This window comes from Melanerpes formicivorus, unplaced genomic scaffold, assembly GCF_026170545.1.
Source record: "Melanerpes formicivorus ecotype bairdi unplaced genomic scaffold, bMelFor1.0.p_v2 SCAF_40, whole genome shotgun sequence".
In the NCBI taxonomy this organism is placed as follows: domain Eukaryota; kingdom Metazoa; phylum Chordata; class Aves; order Piciformes; family Picidae; genus Melanerpes; species Melanerpes formicivorus.
The window spans coordinates 5,037,783-5,065,130 of NW_027142392.1; the positions used below are offsets into that span (position 1 = coordinate 5,037,783).

Consider the following 27,348-nt stretch of genomic DNA (forward strand, 5'->3'; position numbering starts at 1 on the left):
CAGTGATGGCTTTCTCTGCTATATGAAAGAGAAACTGTTGGAAAGTTTCAGTTTTGCAAGAGTGATTTAATTTTAAAGAGCAGTGGTTTTCTGCAGATCCTGTAAAGCTACACTTATAAATAACCTTAGATTTAAATGCTTAGAACAGTAGCAGCCTCTAAAATGTCTCTGTATATAGTGAAAACTAACACAGAGTTCTAAGTCTATCTTCACCCCCTCTCTTCGTGAGCTCAAAAATGTCCATGATATCTGTTGAAAGCTACAAGTGGATTCTCATTTGCCACAAAATTGTAATTTAGGGCACGAATCAGCTTTCATTTATACATTTATCACTTTCTGTAACTCTCCCACCTCTAGCAGAATCTGTTACATGTGGAAAAGGTGTGGAACACCTGATGTCTCAGTCTGGTTGGTAGTTTCATGCAGTTTAGGGATGGAAGAAACTGCTAGATTGCTTACTCTGACATCCTCGTTATGGTAATCCATTCAATTACTCTTGTATTGGGGACTGAACTAAAATGTATCTTCCAAAAAAGCATTCAGAGCATCTCAAAACAGGAAGCTACCACTCCTCCTCATCATTCCGACAACTGATAAAGAAAGCTCGCTATTAAATGTGCCTCATGTCTAGCTTGAGTATGTCTACCTCCCACTTCATTCTTACATGAAAAAGATTATTATTATCTCTCATTTTCTTACTGTGAAGACAACTGTGCATTGCAAATAGTGTGACTCTTGCTTTTCTTTTTGTTAAGCTCTTCACTGTAGCTGATCTGTAATAAGAGTCTGTGTAGATCCTTATCTTAGAGAAGATGCAAGATAAGAGCCCTTCAAAAGTGGATGGGCTCAGTCAACAACTCCTTGCTGAGAGGTCAGTTCTGTTCATATTTTCCCAGCAGCAATGATACCAAGGACATTGTTTAGAGCAGTTCTGCTGCCAGTTATCACCAGCTGCTCATTTCTACCTAAGAACAGCCCCATCCCTCTCACCCTGCACACCTAGCTCATACATGTGCATAGGAGATGGCTTTCATACTTTGTGGCTGCTGAACACAGATTGGTTCACTGAAGCAATCACTCAAGCACTGAAAACTCTGCTTGTCCAAGTGAGGGAGCAGATTGATGTGTGTGTGGGAGAAGGATTGACACATATAAGGGTGGCAGGAAAGAATTGGCAGGAAAATTGCACATAGAGCCATCCCCTCTGGATAAACGCAAGTATTCAATAGTTGCTGAGAGTAACAAACATGCCATCAATTCATTCCTTAATTTGCTCTCTGGTAATCGATTTATTTAACCATAACCTATGTCAAACTCCCCCCAAAATATCTTTTGTCTGATCTCTGTCAAACGAACCCTTTGCTTGATTAGAAAATGAAGACAGGTTAGCTCATTAAGATTATTCTTCTACTGCTGGTGATCAGCTATGCCTGTGGACAGTGACAGCCAAGAAGTCCCTTTTCTCCACTACTTGCAATCATAACTCCCAGTTAGAAAATGTGATTTTTTGATAATGGTAACCATGTAGACATAACATAACATATAAACATAGATGTGATATACTTTCAATGAAACACATCTACATCTGTTTTCTATAGTACTGTGTGGAATTGCATTAATCATATCCCCCTACTTTTAATTCCTTCCTGGTAGGCAAACCTAGCTCCAGCGACCTACGTTTATCCCACTTGCCCTGAAAGCGCAATCACAACATGAGCTATGGCTGAAAAGGAAGTAGCTGTGGACATAAGAGACTCACCACTCCCATTATGTCATTTTCTAAAAGAAAGTTTAACAGTGATTTAAGTGCTGCTATTGCTACTCCTGTAATACAAGCAGGACGCAATGATTTGTGCCTTACCAGACTCTTTCCCTTGATTCCCGTTCAAACCTAAAGAGCACAGGATTAAGCAATGGGACACTACTCGTACACAGAGTCATCAGCAGAGGAGACATGTAACCTCCAAATGTAAACTACTAAAAGGTGGAATGAAAGAAAAAAATGAATTAAAAACTCATTTCATTCCTAACAAATGTTTATTTGGAAAACCCATTTGTAATATTTGGTTGCCATAAAAAAATAATAATTTCAGACATGATTCTAGATGTGAAATCCCCTGTGCAAGACATTCATGTCCCTGAATCAAGACAAGCCAAACAAGTGCCCAAGGAGCTTGAGAGTGGCTGACCACAACAGCTCCCGAAGGCAGAGCTTTTGGGGTAGCCACATTCAAGGATGAACCTGGGATACCTGTGTTACAACTTAATCCTCTTCTGCCTCTGAGCACCAGAGAAAGTTTTATGTCACAAAATCATACTACACCAACATTGAGGACTTGGTTATGTGTATGATGGTAGTTGAGCTTGGTGATAGCTCCTTGCCTGGCTAAATGATAAATGTTCATCAGGTTATAAGCCAGGTTTACACTAGGTGTTTGGGTGGTAGGAAGACTAGTGTGGACAGGGGGTTCAGTTGACCTCTTGACACCCTCCTGGTCTCCAGCCCTGCTTGGAGTAGACACTACTACTTGCACCTTGTCTGATGAAAGCAATGTACTGGGCTCTGAAGCAAAGGTTTGTGAAACACAGCATTTAGAGGTGATTGGAGTATGGGAATAGTGCTACCTAGGGAGGAAGGGCTGAAACAGAGGAACATCTGAAAGCCCTGCTGTACTTCATGCTTTCTAATCCATTATGTACATTCAAGGACACTCTAAACCGTCATAAATCACATTGTTTCCAGGTTGTCCTGCCTTCTCCCTGCAACAAATTACATGTTCTTACTTTTTTTTTTGCTGCTCCCTCTCTCCAAAAGCTGTTTAAAATCTGGGCCAGGTCTCCTGACATAGTGATGAGGACAGCAAAGGGACAAGAATGAGGAGTCAAAAGCAAAAGAAGGGTGAGACAGCTGCTTTCCCTGGCACTACCAGGTGAAAACAGCCCTAAAACTCTGACTTAAACTACAGTCATATTTGTTATTTGAGGCAGACCAATTGCTCTAGGAGCTCAGCTTTGATGCACATCTTAAAGCCACCCTTCCTCCTTTTGTGGTGACTGAGCGCACCTGAAAACCTGATCACTTTCCCAAGGTAGCAAAAAAACCCTCCCGTCTAGGTAACCACCGACTAGGTAACCATTTACTGCACACAAGAAGCCCCCAGTGCACTGCCAGGTTTTCCCCACACCTGAAGGTAACCCCCGGTGGTAACTCGGCAAGGAGTTGCTGGCATTGCTGGGTTTCCCAACGATATCTGGACACGGTAGCCATTGCGGGCTCGATGCCTCCAAGCAGCGACCTTTGTGATCGCTGAGACAACAGAAAGGGGGAACGAGAAGGCGATCGCCTCCCCTCCATCCTCCCCGGAGAGTCCCTTCCAGAGAGTGGCGAGACACGGCAGCGTCCAACCCGGCTCCACCCGCCCAGCCCCGCTCCGCGGCGCATCCCAGCTCTCGGCGTCACCAGGCTCCGTGTTGCTCCTCTCACGTCAACAGTGCCACCTAGTGCCTTTTTAAAATCATTTCGAGTGGAAATGGGGGCTCGAAAGTGGGAAATCCGCCTTTAAGGCAGAGGAGTTACAAAGGCAAGGAACCCGTGAGAGCTGCCGGCCCGCGACCGCCGGCGGGGTGTGCTGGTAACTGCTGCTGGCCCCAACTGACTGGAAGCTATCAACAGAGCAGAGTGAACATTTCTGGTTAAAATCAAGAAAAATAAAAATACAGGGGGAAAACCCAACAAACAGACAAAATAATAATTAAAAAAAAAAAAAAAATCGACGGAAAACAAACCACAATTGTCCAGTTCTTAAATTGCCTAATGTGTTTGCTGGGTTTTAACACAAATGACATGGGTATTAATGCCAGTGGGAGTTCCCCTGGGTGTTTACTACAGTAAATGCTTCTGAGAGTGAATGGGTAAAGCAGGACTGGAAACTGAAAAGTTCATCCATTCATAGAGGCAATTCTCTTATTAATAAAAACCAGCAGCGGCATAAACTGTCCCAGTCGAATAGTGGCTGTGAGAGGGACCAGTCCCACACTCCAAGCCTTGAGATGTAGGGAGTGGGCAAAGTGGGGGTCCCCCCCTGACTGTAGGGCATGAAGAGAAAATGAGGTGGTGGCAACATATTGTGCATTTCATTTCTCTGCAAAATTTGCAACTCAGCTAACTGAATTTCTGACGCTGAAAGGGTCCTTGGCTAAGATCATTTCAATGGGCAGGGTTGGTTTCGGTTTTTTTTTTTTTTCCTCCTTACAGGAGTTCCCTCCCCTCCTTCTTCCCATCCTCCGCCTATTAAAACAACTCAAGTCTCACTTGTTAAAAGACCCCATAACGTGGAGGAGGCAGAAAAGCAGCAGCAGCAGGAAAGAAAAAGACGTCTGGAAAATATTACCCGTTTGCTGCTGTTGCTGCTCAGAAACCTCATTGAAACAGTTACTTGGTCAGCAAGGCATCACCAAAGAGACTTTATCTGATGCTGTACATCTCAAACTTTCAGAAGCTGCCTTAGAACTTCTCCAAGCTCCTGGCTAGCTGGGTTTGAAATAAGATCTTCAGCTTCGACCACGACAAACTAATACCTAATTTATTGCTTTAAACTTTTTTTATTATTATTACTAGTATTATTATTTGAAGAAAAAAAAATATATCCCACAACTTCGAGCTAGAAACTGAAGCAAAGAAAGACAAATACGTGGTAATCGTGAAAACACGTGGGATAAAATGAGTAGGACTGAATAGCCTTAAACGATTTTTATTATTATTTCAATTTTTTATTATTATTTTTTTATTTCTGAGCGCCTCACTAAGCCCCTGAAAAGCACGATTTGATCTTTTACCTCAAACTTGGAAACTGTTCAGCGGGAGCAACGGTACGTGAGACCACACAGCTGGCTGGAGCCCCTCTATGACCAAAGGACAGAAGGACAAACAAGGTAGGTGATTTATGATTACGCTTCCGTCATCTCATGAGAAGACCCTCTCCTTCCATCCCCACTATTCAAGGGAGGAAAGCTGAAACAGGTCCCTAAAATAGTACCGGGGTTGGGGGGAGGATCTTACCGGCTCCACACTACACCTATGCCAGCAATGAATAGGATGAATGAGGTTTTCAGCTCCAACCCCTCCTCCGTGTCATCATTTAAGATACCGCTGAGCTTTAAGGTTTTTAGTATTTGGGGTTTTTTGGAGGGGGGGGTCCCCCCGGGGTCCCCCCCAAACCCCCCTCCCCCCCAAAAAAAAACCCACCCAAAACCAAAAAATAGCAAAACAAAAAAACCCAACCCAATCATAACCCCCCAAACAAAACACACACAAAACCCCCCTCAGCACCCAGCAACCAAACCCCATCCAAACCTAAAATTAAAATAAAATCGAACAGGTTAGGCAGCCGCTGTATGATCCAGGGTGGGGAAGGGACAGTCCAGGCTTCTCCCCGACTGTTCTCTGCCTCTGCATCCCGGGCCGGGAGGGGGGACGTGACAGGAGTAGTGGGAGGGATGGGACTTCAGGAAGCAAAGCAAGGAGGAGGCCGGTGGGATGAGGGCTGAAGTCCCGCCTCAGAGTGGAAGAACCAACGCGACGGAGCTGCCCGGCCGCCGCGTTGAGCGGAGAGGGCGCTTCCCGAGGGAGGAACGGGAGAGGCGGACTGCGGTGGGGCGGGAGCTGCAGGCTTGCCCGCGAACTTCCAGCGCGGCACGCCTGAGACCGGCCACGCCCCGTCGGGCAGGCCGCCGCGCCCGCCGGCGAGACCCCGGCTGGCGTCCGGCACCCGGCGGCGGTTGCGAGGACCGGCTGGAAGAAGGTCACGCCGAGAGGCTGCAGTGGTGGCGGGCGAAGGCAGCTCCGGCGCAGCCTTGAACGGCCCCCTGACCGGCCGGCGGCGGGCGGGGAAAACCGATCCCGTCCGCCCGGCTGTTCACAGGGATCGTAGCTGGCCCCGCCGGCCCCGCCACCACCAGCGGGCGGGAGCCATCAGGCGGAACCGGCTCCGCCCTCCCAATGACGTGGCGGCGCGGGGGATCCCCCCCGGCACTCCGCCCCCCCCCCCGCTGTGACGCGCCGCCCCGCCCCGCCCCATTGGCCGCTTGCGCCGGGCCGGGGTTCCCCCGCAGGAACAGCCCCGCCGCGGCGGGTGGGGTCACACGTGGTCGGCCGGGGCACGGCGCCTCCTACTCTCTATTTGGCCCTCGGGAGGCAGCGGGGTTGTAGGGTGTCTTTTCCGGCTGGAAACCATGCCAATGGCCTTCTGCAGACCTCTGTCCCTGATGGCCCTTCCCTGCACCTGTTCGAGTATCAGCTGTTGTCTCTAGGACACGAGCGAAACCCAGTTCTTGAGTCTGAGAGCCCTCCATCATAATCATCGAGTGGTTTAGGTTGGAAGGCGCCTTTAAAAGTCATCTAGTCCAACCTCTTAACCGCAGGGACATCTTCAACTTGATCGGGTTGCTCAGAGCCCCATCCAAAGTGACCTTGGATGTTTGCATGAATGAGGTTTTACCGCCTCTCTGGGCAACCCATTCCAGTGTTTCATTACTCCCATTGTAAAAAATGTCTTCCTTGTAAGTAGTGTAAATCTCCCATTTTAGTTTAAAACCATTAGCCCTTGTCATAATACAACAGGCCCTGCTTAACAGATTGTCCCCATCTTTCTTACAGGACCCTTTAATCCTTCAAAGGATGCAATAAGGTTTCTTATCTTGCTCAACTCCATAGCCACACCAGCAAAGAGGGATAAAAGGGACCTTAAAAGATAAATCACCCCATTTCCCCATTTTGAGAGATTACCTCAATGTACTTCACTGCACTGTCTAACCCTTGCTTTAGAGCCTGCAGTGTTAGCACATCTCCCAAGATTCCTGTGTGTTAGTGTTCTCCTTCCTTACAGATCTTTTCTCCATAGGTATACGCTCATTTTCTCCAGCACACCTTGCATATATCATGGGTGTCTTGGGGCTTCTTTCTAGAACCAGATAGATCGTTTCATTTGGGGATGATAGTGAAATGTGTTCTTTTTTCCAGAAACCATAGCAAGGTTAGAGTAGTTTTGTCGCTGCTGTCAATAAAGTCAGGATTTTATCTCATGCTGGTAAATCTTTCTTATTCTACAAGCAAGTGGTGAAAGGCCTAGGAAAAGGTCTTCCCAGGGGGAAAAGCAGCTTTTATGGATTCAGTTCATATTTATAGTGTGGAAACAAACTGACTACATTTTTTTTGCTACTCAAGATTAGTGTATAAAGGCAGCAAATTACTCCTTCATTCATTGTGGTGGGATTGACTAAGTCAAAAAAGGTATGACCTGTGCTTGATAAACACATTGCAAGATAGTGAACAATGAACACCAAACAAATACTTATTTGCTGGAAAAAGGCATGGAGTAGTCAGTCTTGTGCCAAAAGCAACCACAGACTTCATAACTAGCAACTGGAAAACATTTCTAATCTAGATTTTTGTTTAACCACAATCCAAAATATCTGGATACAAATTCTATTATTTCTTAAAACATTTGTCTGGGTTGGTTTGGTTATTTTTGCTTTCTTTTATTTAATTTCATAGCTGCTGTATAACTACATTAGAGACAAATCCAACCCATTCCACACTGGTTACTTGAACCTGGAGGAGACGAAATTTGGTCAGCTCAATATCCATTGAGCAGACAGGAAATTCTTGATTTGATGATCAAAGCCCGTGCATGCAGATAGAGTTTGCCATCATTACTAATCCTGTTTTTTATTTTAAACCTTACCCCCAGAGTTAATTTTAGTCTCTTGTGAGCCCTTTCCAGAAGATCAATGGTATGATGAAATCTGGAATTGATAAATAACCAAAAGCACCAGCTATGGTAACTGCTGTAGTAAAGATATACAGATGGAACATAACTTTTCAGTTTCCTCTCTGCAGGCTGTAAAATACAAGTCTGGACAGCTATTTTATGCTTGTAATTAATGTGTACCTGGAATCATTTGTACTTCAAAGATAAATTATTTTGCCACCAAAATAAGGCTAATAATGAATTTAATCATTGACTAATCCTCAGATAACTGTTTGCATGTATGTATGTAAGGCCACATACAGTATGTCAGCCTGTGTGTGCATACATTCACACCTGCACTCAGATATGTTTGTGTCATTGAAGCAGCTGCTTTGTTGAAATCAATGCTATTCCCACAAATTAGGTGTTTTTTTTCAAGGCTCACAAAAGATAGGTACTCTTATGTTGCTTGTGTGCAAAACAGCCTGCAGAGGCTGTACACAAATCTTCATGTGTTTTATGCTGCCAACCTCACTGATCTCAGACACACTGCTGAGTTGAGAGTTGTATGTTTATTGCAGATAAACCACTACTGGCCCTATTCCCCCTTCAGGTGAATATAGGCAATGAAAATAGGAAGTGGTTTGTTGGCTTTGTTGGTTTGGGGTTTTTTTTGTTTGGTTGGCTGGGGTTTTTTTTGATAAAAGAAAAAACAATTATATGGAACTAGAGAACCAATTTGTTCCATATCACACCAGAAAGAGTAAAATTGCAAATAGCAATAACCTAAGCCTTCAAGAAAGAAAGAACCTTTGTGTGATTATGATTCCCATTTTAAGGTAAGAAGGCTCAGACAAAGAGAAGTGAATTCACTTGCCTGAGTTCACCCAGCAGGTGAATGGCAACAACAGGGACAAAATCCAAACTGTCTAGGTCCTGGCCTGCTCTTAGAATCCCTAATGTAAGAAATGCAGTGGTGAAGCAATAACCCATCTGACAATCTTCACAAGGAAGGTGAATCTCTATAAGAAACTTGTCAAATGTATGCTTACATTTTTGTCATGAGTATCCCAGAAAGAGCAGCTTCACAGAAAAAGCTTTTGTTTTACATTTGCACTACAGAACTGCAAGATAAATCGCTCACTGATTCTCCTCTTAAGCAAAATACTTAAGTGCATCCTTATCTTCAATGACATGCTGACATGCATTGCTGAATCCAAAGCCTCAGCACTTCAGTTTCAGAGGACCATGACATTCAAGAGTTCAGCTTCTATACAGACATGTGAAAATGAGACAGTTGCAAAGGTTTACAGTGTTCAGCACTTCTGGTTGCAACAAAGATTTGCAAAATCTGATGTGCAAATTAGAGGCTGGTTTATATTAGCAATTTATTTGGAATCAGGGGTGTACTATTGTAGCCAATGCTACAAGTGCTCCCCTCTCCAACCAAATTGCTTGGGTTTGTATTGCAAAGTGATCACTGGGCACACAGACTGGATTCCTCTTGAATTAAGCTAATTGCAAATTTTACCCCTGGAGCACATGTTTCAGGTTTGAATAGACTTTCAACCCATGGAGTTTTACTGAATTTAGTTCACAGTAGAATATGGAAACATATGAAGGGTTGAGGTAGGTCCTCAGCACCAGGCTTTCCTCTTTGCAGAACTGTTCTTTTAGTATTAGACCATTTGATGTGGCCATAGCCCTAGGTGTCTAGAGAGGCACAGCTCCTTTGAGCCTTTAGGGGTGAAGTGGGCAAAGTTAGCATACTTGTGATTGAACCTTTACTGTTTTCTCCTGGACAAACACTGACACTTTTGCAGTGTAAGTTTCTAAAGATATGTCTGGAATTAGTAAGTGCTAAGTCATTTAAACAACCTTCCAAATCATTCTGTTTGTTATGTATGAACTCCCTGTGTCTACTCCTCTTGCTTTTTAATCTTCTTGGGGAAACCTGGCCAGAAGCACTACCTGGCAATATGAGGCCTGTACATGAGAGGTGACTTCTGAAATAGATGGTGTAGTGAGCTGCATCCCCTGTGTTGCAAGCAAATCTAACTTCAGGTTGACTTCAGGTCAGTTCCATGTCCTGTATCATCAGGTGTCATGGACCACGTGGTTGCTTCCTTAGCATCTACATAATGCCTGTTGCAGAATATGTGAACAGACTGCAGGTAATACTAATGTGTTTGGGCATCAATACTTTGAGCTTGTCTGGATATGTATTTATCCCTATTCTGTTTATTACTCTCTTGATGTGTTTGTAACAAATTAAGCTTTTTTCTTTTTTTCTTTACCTCATTACTTTGTAAATGGGTGAACTATCTCCACGTCCTGTTACTATCAGAGATGTATGAAAGCTGATTAATAACCATATGGACATGACTGTACTATATGATCTTGGAGTGGGGAAAAAGTGATACTTTACCATGGAACTTAGCAGGTTTCTTTGCTGAATAAAGACCCAGTCCAAAGCAGGACAGAAGAACCTGCTGAATTTTCATCAAACATTTAAGTCTTATTGAAGTTAGATCTATGTGCCTTTTAACTACAGTTAAATGCTACCCTTTTTCAGACTAGAGAGAAGTCAATCATATTTTGCTATGCTCTCCTAATTTGAGGTCTAAAGAATTATTCAGTGTAAGAAAGGAGTATGATCTCTAGTGTTATAGTTAATATCTCAGTCACTATATGTATAATGTAGATATCATCCAACTCTTTGCTATCCTGATTATTTTTTTTAATGAAAATAATGATGGAAGTCTGTAACCTTTAATTATGCCAGTTGTTAATATTAATGTAGAGTAAGTTCTCCTTCATCAATGGTGTGACCAAAAAAAAATTGCTCTTTGCATGGCTTTATCACGAGACCAAAAGAAACACAATGCCAAATAAGTCACTAGGTGGACTCTGATGTCAAGTACATGCAAAGTTTTGTTTCTTGGCCATGTTTTCCATAGGAGCCTCCAAAGAGAGGTACACATTGCCTCCTTCTGTACAGCTGCTACAAGGAACATATATACTTAGGACTGTCTGACAAATCTAAGTGTGCCACTGAATCGGCAACAACCTACATAGCATTAGGATTTAGCATATGGCTTTCATATTCCATATCTACTGGTTAATACTGACCAGCTCCATGGAAATAAACAGCTGCAAGACCATGAAAACAAATTGCTGAGACTTTGTAGTCTGTCTACATACCCATCTTATGCACACAGACCCTGAGCCTGTTTGCTGGAGGCCACGTTCAGCGTTGAAGGGTTATGTGAAGGTAGAGTAGAATTAGGAGTCCTCAGGCTTCCTGTGCAGTAGTACATGAGTGACATAGGCATCTCCAAAAAAACAGTCTAACACAGCCAGTGCAATCTTACTGCCCCCTAGGAATGTCCTCCAGGGCTGATGCAAAGCAGTGGATCCTCTATCTTCTTTCACAGCTAAATAGCTTTAGTAATAAAATGTAGTAATAATAATAATAATAATAATACAGGTACTATCTTCCTCCTCCTGCTTTATAGAATTGGCTAAAATCCACTTGACCTTAAAATCTCTGATGCAGCTGTTCCCTACCCTCAGTGCTAGTATTTGACTCAGCAGTTCATTTTTGGTCCCAGACTTGTACAAGCATCATTTCCTTTTAACTTCTTGGCTCAATTACTTCAGAAGGGTGGAGAGGTTTTGGCTTCTTTGCCATTGTTTGGGCACATTCAAGTTGATAAAGATCAGTTCTGCTGGGCCAAGCTATCAATAGCTCACGTGTTAAAGCTTGAGCAACTTTTTCCAGACTTTCCCTGAGATTCAGTCAGTTAAAAGACTATACATAAAAACCTCAATTGCACATACAAAGGGGAAGGTTTCTTTGAAGAAAGCCAGGAATTTAGATCAAAACACAGTTTATTTTCCCAGGGTTGATAGTGAAAGGATAGCAAAAAAACACCCACCCTGTTTTATTAAGACCAGAAAACCATTTCTTGATCTTAAAGGACCAGGTTTTTGCAAGGGAGGGAAGCTGCTGTGTGCTGTAATGACAAATGAGAGAATTCATTTCTTCTGCTTTTTTACGTTTTGTGTGGACATACAAGAGAGAGGAGAGAAAAGCAATAGCAAATTAATGTGAAAGAAGAAAAGTACAGTCAGTCAAATCTGAAGGCTTCAGATTTTCATCTGAGCCCTGTGAATTTTAGTTGTACAAGTAATCCATTTATTTAAACCATGTAACTCTCAATGTAAGCAGACTTTGACCCCTACTCACTAATAGGGATATGTGGCAAGAACAAAAATTCTGACAGGAAAAGAGAAATTAGAAATCAGAGAACAGCTTCCCCATTAATGAAACATTTACCTTAATGCTGGTGACCTGTGTGCTTGAGGGATTAATAAACACACAGGCTATTTGACTTCAAGGTAATCTAGAGGGGATCTATTGCTTAATCTGTTTTCTAAAGTGAGTCTATTTTGGGCCCTGAGTTTTAATTCACCCATAGTGGTGGTAAGAATAAGCTATCTTTTGTCAGCTTTCTTTATGACCCCTGTTGTGAAAGACTTTCAGACAGGCCAGAGAAGGATTGGTCCCTTTTGGTGGGTGATTACAGCACCTGTCAGAGTCCAGCCATAAGTATTCAAGGAAGTCTTAAGAGATAGGGTCCAATTTCTTTAACAGTGTCTCCAAATATATATTTAAGAGACTTTCTGCAGTCTTGAAACTTAAGACCCTAAATAGCCAGTGGAAAAAAAAAAAGCATAGTCTTTGTAACCTCAGGCTTTATATTTGCCTGGTTTATTTATATTTTGAGGGTGATTCTATGCTGGCCTTTTTTTTTTTTAATTACTATTTTATTTTCCCCCCAAGCCTGTACATTTTCAAATAGAAATGTAATTGCTGACAGCTATACTGCTGCAGCTTGGAAGCGTTTCTCCAAGAAAGAGTTAAAGGCATATCTGATGTAAGGAAGCGCTGTTCCAGCTTCAGCTTTGGCCAACAGATGGTGAAACAAACATGGTCAGCAGACAAGCAAGATGATAGCAGCAGGGAAAATATGAATAACAGTAAGAAAACACAAATATTGAGTCCATTACTCTGAGGGGCCTTAATTCATCAAAATATTCAAGCACGAGTTGCACATTCATTGACTTGCAATGTACTTGCTGGTTTAGCCTTACGCAAACGTCATCTGATATTGTCCTTAATATCAAATGCATCAACTGACATGAAACACTGTCATTAACTTTCCTGTAATTCTGAGAAAGCTGTTGCATGTAATGGTTAATGTGATTGTCAGCAAAAAGCAGTTAGGTACCAAACGTTCTGCCTGTCTGCATTGTTTGTCACAGGAACACCAGAGCATCCTCTGTGCCAGCCAGCTCCTCAATAGCCCAGAGCTTTAGTTGGAAGTGTTTACAACCAGGTAGTTTAAATATGCAGAAGGGGTCAGAATTAGCTAACGTTGTAATGGATTACTGAGTCCCAGGGTGGAGTCTTGGCTCTGTTAAATTAATGCGTACTTTAGCCACAGACTTAGTCTCAGTCAAGCTTTAGCCCTATAGAACACGCTCACACGTGCATATATCTATGTACACAAATGTATGAAGAATACGTTTTTGCAATGGTATTGAGAAGGCCTTTTAAAGCAGATGTCAGGTTATATAAATATAACTTATAAATATAGTCATACATCTGCTTAACAAATTATAAATACATGTAAACATCTGCTTTAAGAATGCCTTTCCAATATTTTTGCAAACATAACTAAGTGACAGAAACAATTCCGGGCAGGAGGCAGTCATGACATGGATGGGGGATGGGGAGGGGCTGCTCAGACATTCAGCTGTTCTGCTCACCCTCGACCATATTGAAGTGAGTGGTGGCTCAAAAGCCCCTTTTCCACACCCTCCAGGATAGTATGACAGAGTGTCTCATTCAGCAAGCCCAGCCTGACAAAATAAGACCCTGACACAGACAGCAGCTTCTGCAAAGACATTGCAAATGGTAGAAAAAATCCCTGGTACTTTAAGTGTGTCTCAGAGAAGAAGTACCGCAAAAAGAGGTCAAGCTGGGCAAGATGATGCAGTAAGTCCATGACACAGCCAAAAGCACAGGGTGTATCTGTTGATACTGAGCTCTGTGTTGTAGCCACGTGTAGTCATTACAAGGTCTTATATTAGCAAGTGGTGGCTCTGCTAAGGGTTTCTGTGCTTCTTTGCAGATGTATTGTGAGAGGTTTATATGCATCCTGAGAATACTTGGAACCACACTCTTTGGAGTGTCCCTCCTGCTAGGAATCACCGCTGCTTACATTGTGGGCTACCAGTTCATCCAAACAGACAACTACTACTTCTCTTTTGGACTCTATGGTGCTATCCTGGCATCACATCTCATCATCCAAAGCCTGTTTGCCTTTCTAGAGCACAGGAAAATGAAGCGGTCGCTAGAGACTCCAATCAAACTGAACAAAACAGTTGCCCTTTGTATTGCTGCCTATCAAGAGGATCCTGACTACTTAAGAAAATGTTTACTTTCTGTGAAAAGATTGACCTACCCTGGAATTAAAGTTGTTATGGTCATTGATGGGAACTCAGAAGACGATGTTTACATGATGGACATTTTTACTGAAATCATGGGTAGGGACAAATCTGCCACTTATATCTGGAGTAATAACTTCCATGACAAAGGTCCGGGTGAGACGGAGGAGTCTCACAGAGAAAGCATGCAACATGTATCTCAGCTGGTCCTGTCCAACAAAAGTGTTTGCATCATGCAGAAATGGGGTGGAAAAAGAGAAGTAATGTACACAGCATTCAAAGCGCTGGGGAGAAGCGTGGATTATGTACAGGTAGGTATTAGAGCACCAGGTCAGTGCCAATTCAAACACACTTTGAAAGAAAGCAGCTTTTGTATATTTTGTGCAGCATGTTAGAGGCCATCCTAGTCCCTGATGAACACAGTGCTCCTTTCAGTCTGTTTGGAAACAGCTTGACCGTTAAAAGCATATTTTGCTGCCTTTTAAAATGGTCAGCCTATCTGTGAACATGTTAAATCTGTGCACCAGCTACTGGAAATATCTGAAATCCTTCCCCAGACTTCAGTACTGCCCCTCCATCCAAATGGTTTTGCTTCAGACAAAGCCAGCTGTCTCTTCAAGACCCCATCTCTGCTGCTGCAGGTCAAGCTCTTGGGTAAGATTTTGTTTTGGGAGGTTGTTAGAGGCCCCATATGCAAGCTGACAAACTGGTGGCACCAGGGAGTATCTCAGAGCAGTGTTGGAGTCTGTAAAAAAGTTGGGGATATATTAAAGGCTTCAAAGGCTGTGCAAAATATTCAATGTGCAGCCTTGAAAGAAAGATTTTTTTTCTTCAGCTAAAGCCTGCAGGAGCTTTTGCTTCATCACTTACAGCTGCATTACCTCACTCACTGCAACTTGGCCTTTAAAGCTCTTATGACATTATTCACTTAAAAATGAGTTGGGCTGGGTCCTCTCTCCCTGTTTCCAAAGCAGCAGAGACACATTTCTCTCCAGCTGCCTTGGATCCTGTGAAAGATTTTCTGTTTTTGCCTTACACATGGAAGCACTTCTTGCTCCTGCAAACAGCCCTGCTGACTGTGGGAAAGGGAAGAGGTCATGTGTGGAGGAAGGTGGGTGGCATCAGGGTCTCTGACTGGACACTGATGTCATCTTATCAATCAAGGCCAGCAAGGCTCATTTGACTAATCCCACCAAACATGGGATGCTATTCCTAATTAATCACCCTTAGCCCTTTCCAACTTCTCCCAGCCTCAGAGCATCCAGCATTCTCTTCTGGTGGAGTGGCAGCACTTCATGAGATGCTCTCTGCTGGCTCAGGGTGGCTACACAATGAGAACAGTTAGGCATTGGAATAATCTCTCAAGAGAAGTAGTGGATTCCCATACACTGGTCAGTTTTAAGACTCAGCTGGGCCATCTCATTTAAACTTTACTATTACCTACAAAGATTGAACCAGATGATCCTTAAGGTCCCTTTCAACCTGGCATTCTGTGATTCTGTGTTTCTCGGGTCCTTCTACAAGTGCATGTGTGCATGCTCTGCATAGCACAACATCCACAGGCACATGTCCAAAGGACATGGAGAGGCTGTCAGCAGCTGGGCCAAGAGCAGTGAGCCCACTGCATACAGGATGGCAGAAACTGACAAGTGCCATGAACCTCTCTGTTATTGGAGCTGAAAGATTAAGGCAAAGATTAAAAACCCTTCCTCTACTACTTCCAAAATTGAAACTGATTTATTCTCTGGAAACAATGAGCTTAAGGTCTCCATTGTCAGCACATTGGTTCTGTACTGTGAGGATCTATGCTGGGATAAAAATACTGTATTTCTTTATTAGCATGGTTTTATAATCACTTCACACAGGAGCATCATAGCAGACAGAGAGGAAACAGATTCATTGCAACTTCCGTTCCTCAGTCCTGCTCCTGAGTTTGTGTGGGGAACCTGGAAAAAGTGTTTCTGTCTTTTTCAACAGTCAGAGTATAAACTGAGAAGATGCAAAAGGCATTTCTGGCCTTTCAGCCAATTAACACTCCTGACCTGGCTTAGAAGTCCTAATGAATGTGTTAGGGTCTAATGCTGATGTAAGCAGCTACAGAAGGCTGCAGTAATGATTGATGCCACAGTCATATCTATGTCAGAAATGCAGCACCACGGTGGCCCTGGCTGCTACATGGTGACAGTGCAGCTAAAATGTGACTCTGTTTTATGAATGAATGAAAGTTGAGATATTTCAAATACTTAATTTGAGCTCCAGAGTAAATTACTTTATACAGCCCCAACATTTTAGGGACTAAGAAATCTGCATTAGTGATCAAGCACTGAAAGAATTGGACTATTCAGTACTATTGTGCACCTCTGAAACTGTGGGCCTTATGGATCCTAAAAGAAACTTTGGGGTTATGGACAGACAACCATAAGCAGTCAGACCAATGCAGATAATAAGCTGTTATAATTAGTGGCATCTCGCTAAACACCTGAAACTGCTGTGAAGGGTTATTTCCATTCTGGAGGAGGTCAGGAGGATGCAAGAAATCAGGTTAGAGGAGTTAAACTGGCAGATATCCATGCAGAGCTGACCGGGACAGAGTGTGTAATTCATCTTGGCTTGATGGAGGTACCTGTGTGGACAGTCCAGCACAGCCTGAACTTCTCAGAGCAACTTGGCTAAACTGCCTTTGGTTATAATATCTGAACAGCTCTCTTAAGGCTGAGTGTCCCTTTCATGCAACTCTGTGACCCAAGTCAGTAATTTCTAGGTCACTCAGTCCTTAAGAGGAAAGATGGCAAATTGCCTTGTGGGCTGTGTGAGGCCACCCCGGTTGGGCAGACCTTGGTGTGATTTATTTGGGTTCCTAAATGTCTGTCTTTCTCTGTGCAAAACACTCAGAAAGCCCCAGTTTAAAATATAGTCATCCTTTCCCTTCTTCTTGAGTAGAATTGGTTTTGCTGCCTTTTTATCACCAAGTGTTGTCAGTGATGGCAGCTTTCCACCAAAGCTGAAGGCACACCTTGGCTAGGCTAAAATGGTGCTTCTTGGGGTGGGCCCTCTGAGGAGAGGAACCGGATGCATGAAGTTAGTGGGAGCTTGAGATGCTTGCAGATTTTCTCCTGACAGAAATAAAAGAGCTTTCATCACTTTACTCCTCTCAGTCTGCTCCAAGCAAGCATGCTGGCAGACACTCACCTGCATCCCAAACTATGCAGCCTAACTGTCCCAAATAATATCCTCACTTGCAACTGGTCCACATTAGAGTCCAGAAATGTTCTCCTCCTCTTCCCTAGACCAGACATGAAGGTTTCTGCTCCCTCAGAGTGAGAGGGCTTAGGGTGAATTGAAAGCTTGGACAAAAGGACACCAAAAATTAGAATAGCTAATATGAAACCTCACCAGAATCTGACTTAATATTTCCTTAATGCAGAGCTACTGACTTTTGCCCCTCTGTCCCCAGCTTACAGGGCAAAGCTTAAAGCAGTACTAGAATTTGTGTGGCAGGATTCAGCCAGCCAGAGAGGTGTTTCTGGGACAGCCTCCTCTGCTCCAGTTTTTGCGCATCTGCAAAATGAGTTTACACATTGTGGGGGCACTGCTTTCAGCAGCAACAGCTGCAGCAAGGAGACACCCGCTTCTTTTAAACAGGCTGCAGCTCCTGTCATTCTCCTCCAGGCAAATGAAAGCGATGCCAGCTGCCTCACAGACTGGTCAGCCTGTCTGAGCCCTCCTCCTACTCTCCAGGGGAAAGCCAGTTCCTAATGTACACAACGTTTAGTTGTCTAGGCGTGCTTGTGTGGCTGAAACGCCTTGTGTGTGTCATCTATTTCTGCCCTGGTCTCACGGAGGACTGCACTTCAGCACTCGCTCCCTCTGGCCTTCTGTATTTTTAGTAAGAACGCCAGAGGAAAATAGCAAATCATTGCTGTATATCAAATATCAAATCTCTGCACTACTAATAGCACACCCGGCATCTAAAATTAAAAGTTAGTTTGTTCTGGAATCCATAATACATATCTTACATGAATTGCTAAAGCCTTCTGTGAGTCAAAGAACTATTAGGTTTCTTCCCAGACTCCTAGCTGCATTTTTCTTTTTCTCTTTTTATAACGAGTGTCTGGAATTTAACTCCTTGCTCTTTCCCTCATATGGCAGTGGGAAACATTTGACCAGGGTGCTCTAACCCTGCAGCTGATACAGGGAAGCCCTGTGTCAGAGGCTCAGCAGGAATCTGCCACACACCCATGAATGTTGTCTTGCACTGCAGTGCCCCATCCCTGAGAGCATATCTTATTCAAAGAAGCCAGCCTAGTGTGCTGGTAAAGCTGATACAGAAGAGTGGATTTCATGCGCAGCCCTAACAAGCGCTATTTTTGTTCAGCACCACTCCATGCTGTGTGATACAAATGGTCTTTAACAGAACTACCAATGCAGACTGCAGAGAGAGATTTAATTGCATTCAGGAGAATATACAGTTAGATCACATGGTTTTTATTCCCGTCTCTAGAGTACACAACCCATTTTTGTTCTTGTTTTGCCTTACTTGTAGGTCTGTGATTCAGATACAATGCTTGATCCTGCCTCATCAGTGGAAATGGTAAAAGTTTTAGAAGAAGATCCAATGGTTGGAGGAGTTGGAGGTGATGTGCAAGTGAGTACAACAATTTTCAGATTGACAGAGGAGTTGCAGCAACTATTTTCACCACAACAGATTTCCCTGCCTGGAATATAGTGTGGTACCATTCTAGAGGCTTTTATGAACAATGTCATAACCTTTCCCTCTGTTGAATGGAAACTCTTATTCTTAGATGTGAGCACTGTATGATTTAAGCACCCATAGAAAGCCAATAAATATTTTTCTCTCCCATATATGTGAAAAGTGGAACACTGAAACTGTCAGGACTGTTGCAGCATCTTTAAGTTTCTGCTTGCTCAGGGAACCAAAGAAAAGCTATAGGTGAGCAGAGAATTGAGGAGAGGTCTTCCAAAGCAAAGTCCAGCATCCAAGCACTGTAATTATGTTACTAGTGGCAGCCAAGATTGCTAGAAATAAAAGCCTTTTAGAAATGCAGTGTGCTATGGAATCTGCATCTCTGTCAGAGAGGACAAGAAGCCCAAGTCAGCTAACTCTACTTCTGTTTGGATTTCCAGCATTGCTAAGTTTGGCTGACAACTACAGCAAAAGGCTGTCCATTTCTTTTGGCAAAATTGTTTCTGTTGTAGTTTAGAAAGAAAAATGCATATGAATGTTGCAGTTGGCTTTAGGATCAGTCTCCCATACTCAGCTGGGCTTTTATGTGAGGTGAAGGTGAAAGTGCCATCTGTATGAGCAACCCCTTATTAATGAATGCCCCAGTAGTAAGAATTATTTCAGTCATATGACTATTAACACCAGAAATTAAGATTCCCACAGAAGCCTGAATAGTCTTATGGCTCTGGACTGACTATGAAGCAGGTGTCAGACTCACTCTACACCTATGAAATGTCAGGGATGTGTAAGAAAAACTGGAGGAAGGCAGTTTGGTTTCAGTTATGACAATGGAGCTTCATAAGCATCCCAGTTCACTTTCCAATATACACCAAATACATTGGAGCCAGGCTTGAGCCTATGCCTCAGCCTTGCTGCCTCAAAAACGTTTTTGAATGAAACAGACACAAGATTGGCCCTTGGCCTTCAGACAAGGGACTATCAGAGCAAAGGACTAATTTTTATCTAGTTGCAGGGAAATGCTTTCTAGATGTAGAAGGCTGCAAATTGCCCAGAAAATCCCCATGCTAAAAAGGTGTCAGTTGAGAGCTGGCACAGCCATCCTGCTACAAACTTCCTTTCCCCATTTTTCCACACAAGCTGTGTACTGAGAACCCAGATGTGAGGAGACAGACTTGGGCATCTGCACACACCTGTAACTCCATCGAGTGTTCAGACTCCTAGTATATGTCTGTATTGTATTTTAAGTGTGGTTTTGAGCTTCAGGTGGTCTTTTGGCATATAGAACAGAAATAATGAGTCCTTTATGGTGGCCAAAGCAAGACTATTAGAAAATCACAGTATGTCTTGGGGTAACATAACAGGGCTGGTACTGCAGACACAAATCAGAACAGACTGTTCCTCCAGAGGCCTAATGTCAAATGTTGAGTCCTAGTCCAGGGTCAAAACTTTAGGGCCAGAGTTTTGATACCAATAATGTTGTCCGAAGACCATGTGCTCAGACTTTCACATGTTCTGGCATAACTTTTGGAGGGCTGGAAAAAGTTCCATGAGTCCAAAAGTAGTCTATGGGGTGCCAAGAAGCAGGACGCCAGGCTTGGACACCACCACCATTTCTTGGAAGAAATTGAGTCCAGCAGGTCCTTAGAGAAAGAAAGAATGAGCCAGAAAATAGCTTTCTGGGCAGAGAATAGTAAAATTTGCAAGGAACAAGAGAACATTTTCATGTAACAGACTTTTGAAGGGTTCATCTTGTCCTTTCTATCAATGTCCTGGACTGTACAGGTAGCTTCTAGATTTGCCACGAGTGACACAGGAGTGACATTCCTCTTGTACTTCAGGCCAACGGTGCTCTAGTCTCTGCAAATTCTTTATTGATTCAAAGTGTACATTTTCTGTCTTGTGAGCTCATCTAAATGAAACTTTTTTTTATTTATTTTGCAGATTCTGAACAAATATGATTCTTGGATCTCCTTTCTGAGCAGTGTGAGATACTGGATGGCATTTAACATAGAAAGAGCCTGCCAGTCTTATTTTGGCTGTGTGCAGTGCATCAGTGGACCTCTGGGGATGTACAGAAACTCTTTACTCCATGAATTTGTGGAAGACTGGTACAATCAAGAATTTATGGGCTCCCAGTGCAGCTTTGGAGATGACAGGCATCTAACTAACAGAGTGCTAAGTTTGGGCTATGCAACAAAATACACAGCTAGATCCAAGTGCCTTACCGAAACACCGATAGAGTATCTCAGATGGCTGAATCAGCAGACTCGCTGGAGTAAATCCTACTTTAGAGAGTGGCTTTATAATGCAATGTGGTTCCACAAGCACCATTTGTGGATGACCTATGAAGCCGTAATCACTGGATTCTTTCCTTTCTTCCTTATTGCCACGGTCATTCAGCTCTTCTACAGGGGAAAAATCTGGAACATCCTCCTCTTCTTGTTGACAGTTCAGTTAGTGGGCCTGATAAAGTCTTCCTTTGCCAGCTTCCTTAGGGGCAACATTGTCATGGTTTTCATGTCACTCTACTCAGTGTTGTACATGTCAAGTTTACTGCCAGCAAAGATGTTTGCCATTGCCACGATAAACAAAGCAGGGTGGGGCACGTCAGGAAGAAAAACCATTGTAGTTAATTTCATAGGACTCATTCCAGTCTCCATTTGGTTTACAATCCTCCTAGGTGGCGTGATTTTCACTATCTACAAGGAATCAAAAAAGCCATTTTCTGAGTCGAAACAGACAGTTCTCATCATTGGCACAATACTCTATGCATGTTACTGGGTTATGCTTTTGACTTTGTACTTGGTTCTTATCACCAAATGTGGCAGGCGGAAGAAAGAGCAACACTATGACATGGTGCTAGACGTATGATGTTTCCATGGGAAGTTACCCAGAGAGCTGTAAAGCAACCCCAACGACCCCGTAGTATCTGTGTCGTCAGATGAATGTTGCCAAGGGAAATGGATCACTGCTGCTGGGAATAGGACATTTATATTCCTCTGGGTTCATTTTCATCCTGCCAAAGTAAGAAGAACAAAACCATTTAAAAAATGATTTTTTTTTGGGGGGGTGGGGGTGGGGTGTTCTTTTGTTTTGTTTTGTTTTTTTTCCAAGGGGGAAAGATGCAAACCATCCACTTTCAACCTGTTCACAAGCAAATGGGAGAGCTTCTACGTTTATGCACTTTTAAACTGTGCATATGCCTGACAGTGTTACGTTCTATATACCTCACTGGTCATGCTTATGTGTGTCGACAGGAAGGAAAGGAGTTTGGAGAAGCGAGAAAAGGATCTTATAACCCCTTGCAACCTAATTTATGAACTTCTCTTGTTTTGTTTTGTTTTGTTTTGTTTTTTTTATATAGTTCTGTTTATAGGAAGGGTCTTTTGTGTTAGGCTGGCAAATGTAATGCCAAAGTTAAATTTTAAAACGCCATTGGCTGAGCTGTATTTTTATATTATTGTATTTTTTTTTTGTTTGTTTGTGTGTGTGTATTTTTAAGCCAAGTTTTTGATTATTATTTTTTTTATTAAATCACATATTTTATATTTTACTATCTGCCACAAAAAAAAAAAGAAAGGAAAAAAAAAAAAAAAGCTGCCTCCCCAACGTTTTGGTTTTGTGTTTTTTTTTTTCAAGTCTTTTTAAATACATCTGGGATAATAAAATAAGATCCTACTTTCTCCCTTCAGATTTGTTCTGCATTTACATTGTTCACAACAGAAAGAATTAAGAGTCTCTCTGAGTTTTTGCAACGATGAATGGTTATTTCTGTGAAAAAAAAGCAGCATTTAAATGTGGTCTCTGAAAACACTTAAAAGGAAAGGCCCAACGTTGTCTGGTTTTTGAGCATAAAATGTGCTCTCTGAAAACACTTATAAGGAAAGGCCCAACATTGTCTGGTTTTGAACATAAGCATATTTGTGCATTAAAAACAAACAAAAAAAAGGCCAAAGAGGTAGCTATGTGCAATTTGGGGTTTTGTTTTGGATGACATTGTAAAAGGGAAATTTGCTTCTCTGCTGAGGGCGTAATATCCCTGGCGTGCACAATAGCCATACGGCAAGGCAGGCCTCCATGCCACTACAAAAGACGTTGCTATAGGAAAGCTCCCACTGATTTTTATATGGGACATGAGGAGTCAGAAACTTCTGATCCAAAGAAATACTAGACACCCAAAACTACTACTGACTGCTCTGGTGGGTCATAATTGTTCATAATCTGCTAGTACCAAGCAGACAATTCATATTTTTGCGTTTATATATATATATATATAGATTGAAGGAAAACTGATCAACACTTTCAAAATGTGTTTTAGAATTAAATTTCTGAAGCATCCTTCATGCAGTTTCCCAAACCCCAAACCAACAGCTTCTCTGACATCCAGTGTCATACAGACCCCAGTACTCAGCTCAGAAATTTGTTTTTGACTAAAACATATCTACTGGAAAAGAAGCCAATTTTTTTATGAGAAAACATCAAGCCTTAGCAAATCCATCACTGCCTTGGTGCCTAATAATCAGTCTTGGGCATTTATTTTGGATCCTGGGTTTGAGAAATAACATTCAGGACTAAATTATGTAGTCTTTTCACCAGCCAAAGGAATGTGGCATTGAGCCCTAGCATACTTTATAAGAGCAACAGAAAGCCAGTTGCATACAGACATATGCCCATTGTAGATTCTGGTATTAAAAGCACTGTGGTAAAGCAGAAATCAGCATATGATGCTTAAAGAACTTAGAAGCATTTTCAGCTTCTCTTGTTTTATGCAGACATGAACAGATTCTGCTGTCTCTAGAATGAACTGCACACACACTACCTTACTTGTCTGGTTATCTTGAGGTACATGATTGCTTGAAGGTTGTACTGATACTATGTTAATGATCGGGGAGTTGATTCACGTTGATTACAAAATAGAACAGTATTAAAAAATGCAAAAGACACAGTAAAAATACAAAAACTTGACTATGCCTTTTAACTATTTATGATGTAAGTTAAAGCTTGGTTAACATTCAAATGTCAAATAAATCCTCTCATTCTATAAAAAGGTTGAATTAATTGCCTGTATTTATTCTAGCCATTATTCAATGTACTTCCAATATAGGTTGTATAGTATAAATGTTGCTTTCATAAATAAAATATTTTTGATAATATTATGACTAATTCATGGTATTTCTGAAGCCATAAATCTGCATGGTTTGAAGGCTGTTACCTTGTCACCAGCAGGAATTCGCCATCATGTAGCAGAGCAGTGTGTGCCTGGAGAAGACAGGGACTAGCGCCTGTTCTGAGGGACAGCACAGTGTATGGACAGCTCTCAGAGTCTTTGCCTGCCTCTGCCAGCAGCTACTAGATAAATTCAGTTAGCCTGGGGAGGTGGTGGAGTTGCCATCACTGGAGGTGTTCAGGAAGAGACTTGACAGAGTGCTTGGTTGCGTGGGTTAGTTGATTAGGTGGTGTTGGATGATAGGATGGACGCGATGATCTTGAAGGTCTCTTCCAACCTGGTCTATCCTATCCTATCCCATCCTATCCTATCCTATCCTATCCTATCCTATCCTATCCTATCCTATCCTATCCTATCCTATCCTATCCTATCCTATCCTATCCTATCCTATCCCCTTTTTCCTCAGCTTCCTGCTTTGTATAACAAGAACAGAAATCCAGCTTCCTTTTGGGAGCCTGAAGAAGAGGAGGCTCAGGGGAGACTTTATTGCCATCTACAACTACCTGAAGGGAGTTTGTAGCCAGGTGGGCTTGGTCTCTTCTCCCAGGCAACCAGCACCAGAAAAAGAGGACACGGTCTCAAACTGTGCCAGGGGAAGTTTAGGCTCAAGGTGAGGAGAAAGTTCTTCACCGAGAGAGTTATTAGCCATTGGAATGTGCTGCCCAGGGAGGTGGTGGAGTCACCATCCCTGGAGGTGTTCAAGAAGGGATTGGATGTGGCACTTGAAGCCATGCTTTAGGAGTCATGAGGTGTTGGGTGACAGGTTGGACTTGATCTTTGAGGTCTTTTCCGTCCTGATTGATTCTATGAAGTTTATGGTGAAAGTGCTTTACATGAAAGCTAGTGTTTTCCACCCTTCCTGCCCACTGGAAGTTACTACCCTCCATAGCTGGGTCAGCAAAGGAGAACTCATACATGGCCTTCCAATGCTCCTCAATGCTAATATTTTCAAGCCCACTTCACCCTGGCACAGTTGAAATTTGTGTATGTGTTTTTCATGAGGGTTATGGGTAGCAGCCACTGGCAGAGGGACAGAGTGAGCAGGGTGCAAAGTAACATCTTAGTCATCTCTCCGATCATAATAGGCTCCTCAGAGGTCAATTACTTAGGAGTCAGCTTTCTTAGCACTCTGTTTTTACCCCATGTCTGAATGCTCTGCCTAGTTTTGAGTTCCCCAGTGCACCGAAGTCACTGATAAACTGGAGCAAGTTCAGTACAGGGCCAGTGTGATGACTGGGCTGGAGCAGAGGGTCTGAGATAGCAGGGCTGGCTGGGATGGAGATCAGCTGGGCTTTGGCAGGAGGATGCATAAGGTGTCCTACAATAGCTGTAGGGAGGTCATCAAGAAAATGGAGCCAAGATCTTGGTGGGTGGATGAATCTCACAAGTTTTAGTTGAAAGAGGTGAGATTCAACCTGGGTATAAAACAGGACTTTCACGAGGACAATCAGGAATTGAAACAGGTTGACAAGAGAGCCAGTGCAGCCTCCATCCTGAGAAGGTTTCAAGACTAGTCTAGATAAAGTCTTGGGATGCCTGGTCTTCTCTCACAGATGTCCGTGTTTTAAGCAGGAGGTTGGACTAGAGACTCCCAAGGTCACTTCCAACACCTATTCTCTCATCCTTTCTGAGGCAGGTGCTGACAGTCTGCTTCCTAATGACATTTCCCACCCACACAGAAGCTTGTTCTCATCTCTTTCCCCACACATCCACCCTGACTCTCAGCACAAATAGCTCAGCAGCAGCTGAGTACCCAAAAAGTCAGAGCCCTTTGTATGATTCTGAGGAGTCACTCTCCTCACCATGTTCACAACTGTGTATATAAAAAAAAAAAGAAACCCAATGGCTTCAGCAAAAGCCAAGACTGCAAAACCATTCTTGATGAAAGTATGCTTAGACAAATTAGATTATTCAGTAACTTTTCCTTGTTTTCATTAGTAGCAAATAGAACAAGTTTAAAAAAAAAAAATCATGCTTTGATTGGAACTTTTCTAAAAACACAGACATTTTTCAGCCACTTCTGCTGGACAAATGTTGCTGAACACTCTGTGAGACTTCCACAAACTACAAATTCTACAGGACAGTTAAAACCCAGTGCTATAAATTGGCAATACCTGAGGCTAGCACCCATTTCCAGAGTAAAGCAATTTGGGTTCGAGAGCATCTGTTTGCAGAGACCAGGTGTAAAGCAAAACCTGAGGGAATCAGAGGTGCAGCAGGGAGGAAAGAGCCCTCCTGTTCTCTCAGCTAACAAGCTTCAGTTTGGCCAAGAACCAGGTTTCTTTCAATGGGAAGCACATTAATATTTAGCAGAACGTGCTGCCAAGCATGTCCCGATGCACAAGCTGTTGTGAATCTGTCTGTTAGAAAATTCGGTCTGAATTTTATTCTTAGCAAGAGATAGGATAGCAAACAGGAGATGAGATATACTGAGAGCTGTTGATGAGGTTTGGTATCCCTGAGGCTTTGTTAGAAATGCCATTATTTTATTATTATATTTTTTTTTCTGGAGTTAACACAATTAACTTAAATACAGTGCAATTTTTTCCCCAGCTTTTACTTGGCCTGAGTTTGCTGCTTCAGTTTCATATCTGGTTTATGGATGAGTGCCCCAAATTGTTGCTGCTTCTTTCAGCTATGGTATTTTGTATAATAAAGTATTCTGCTTCTCCCAAAGAAATTCAGCTCGATTTTTCTCCTAGAATAACCCTGACATTTCTATGAATTACCCTGGTCTGTGGCATTTTTTTTACCACAGGCCAGCTAGTGTAGCCCCAGATAATCTTGGACACAAGTAGAAGAGACGCATGAAGCAGAAACCAGCCTGGTATGGAAGATCATAGAGCTTAGTTGTGATCTCAGTCATCAGCTGGTCTCAAAATCGGAAAACAGTCTGTGGCTTTTGTTGTTTGGTGTGGGTTTTTTCTAGATTCAATATAAACTATCAGTATCCCTCTGAGGACAACAGCACAGGTCATCTTGCCCCTTACTGGACAACATACATGTGGGATTTTGCTCTTAAGAGATCAACAGATGTCTGTCATTAGTTCTGCAGTACTTGAAAACACCTCCCTCCCTCCCTCCTTCCCTCCCTTCCTCCCTTCCTCCCTTCCTCCCTTCCTCCCTTCCTCCCTTCCTCCCTTCCTTCC

General features: G+C 42.7%; 1 protein-coding gene across 1 annotated transcript; it reads left to right on the top strand.

The window, feature by feature from the left end:
* Positions 1-4,241: 4,241 nt before the first annotated feature.
* On the top strand, positions 4,242-22,035 carry HAS2 (hyaluronan synthase 2). Its single transcript, XM_068158624.1, has 4 exons — positions 4,242-4,932; positions 13,952-14,578; positions 18,811-18,912; positions 20,914-22,035. The coding sequence occupies exons 2-4, from the start codon at positions 13,952-13,954 to the stop codon at positions 21,841-21,843; spliced, it is 1,659 nt and encodes a 552-aa protein (XP_068014725.1). The 5' UTR covers positions 4,242-4,932; the 3' UTR covers positions 21,844-22,035.
* The last annotated feature ends 5,313 nt before the right edge of the window (positions 22,036-27,348 follow it).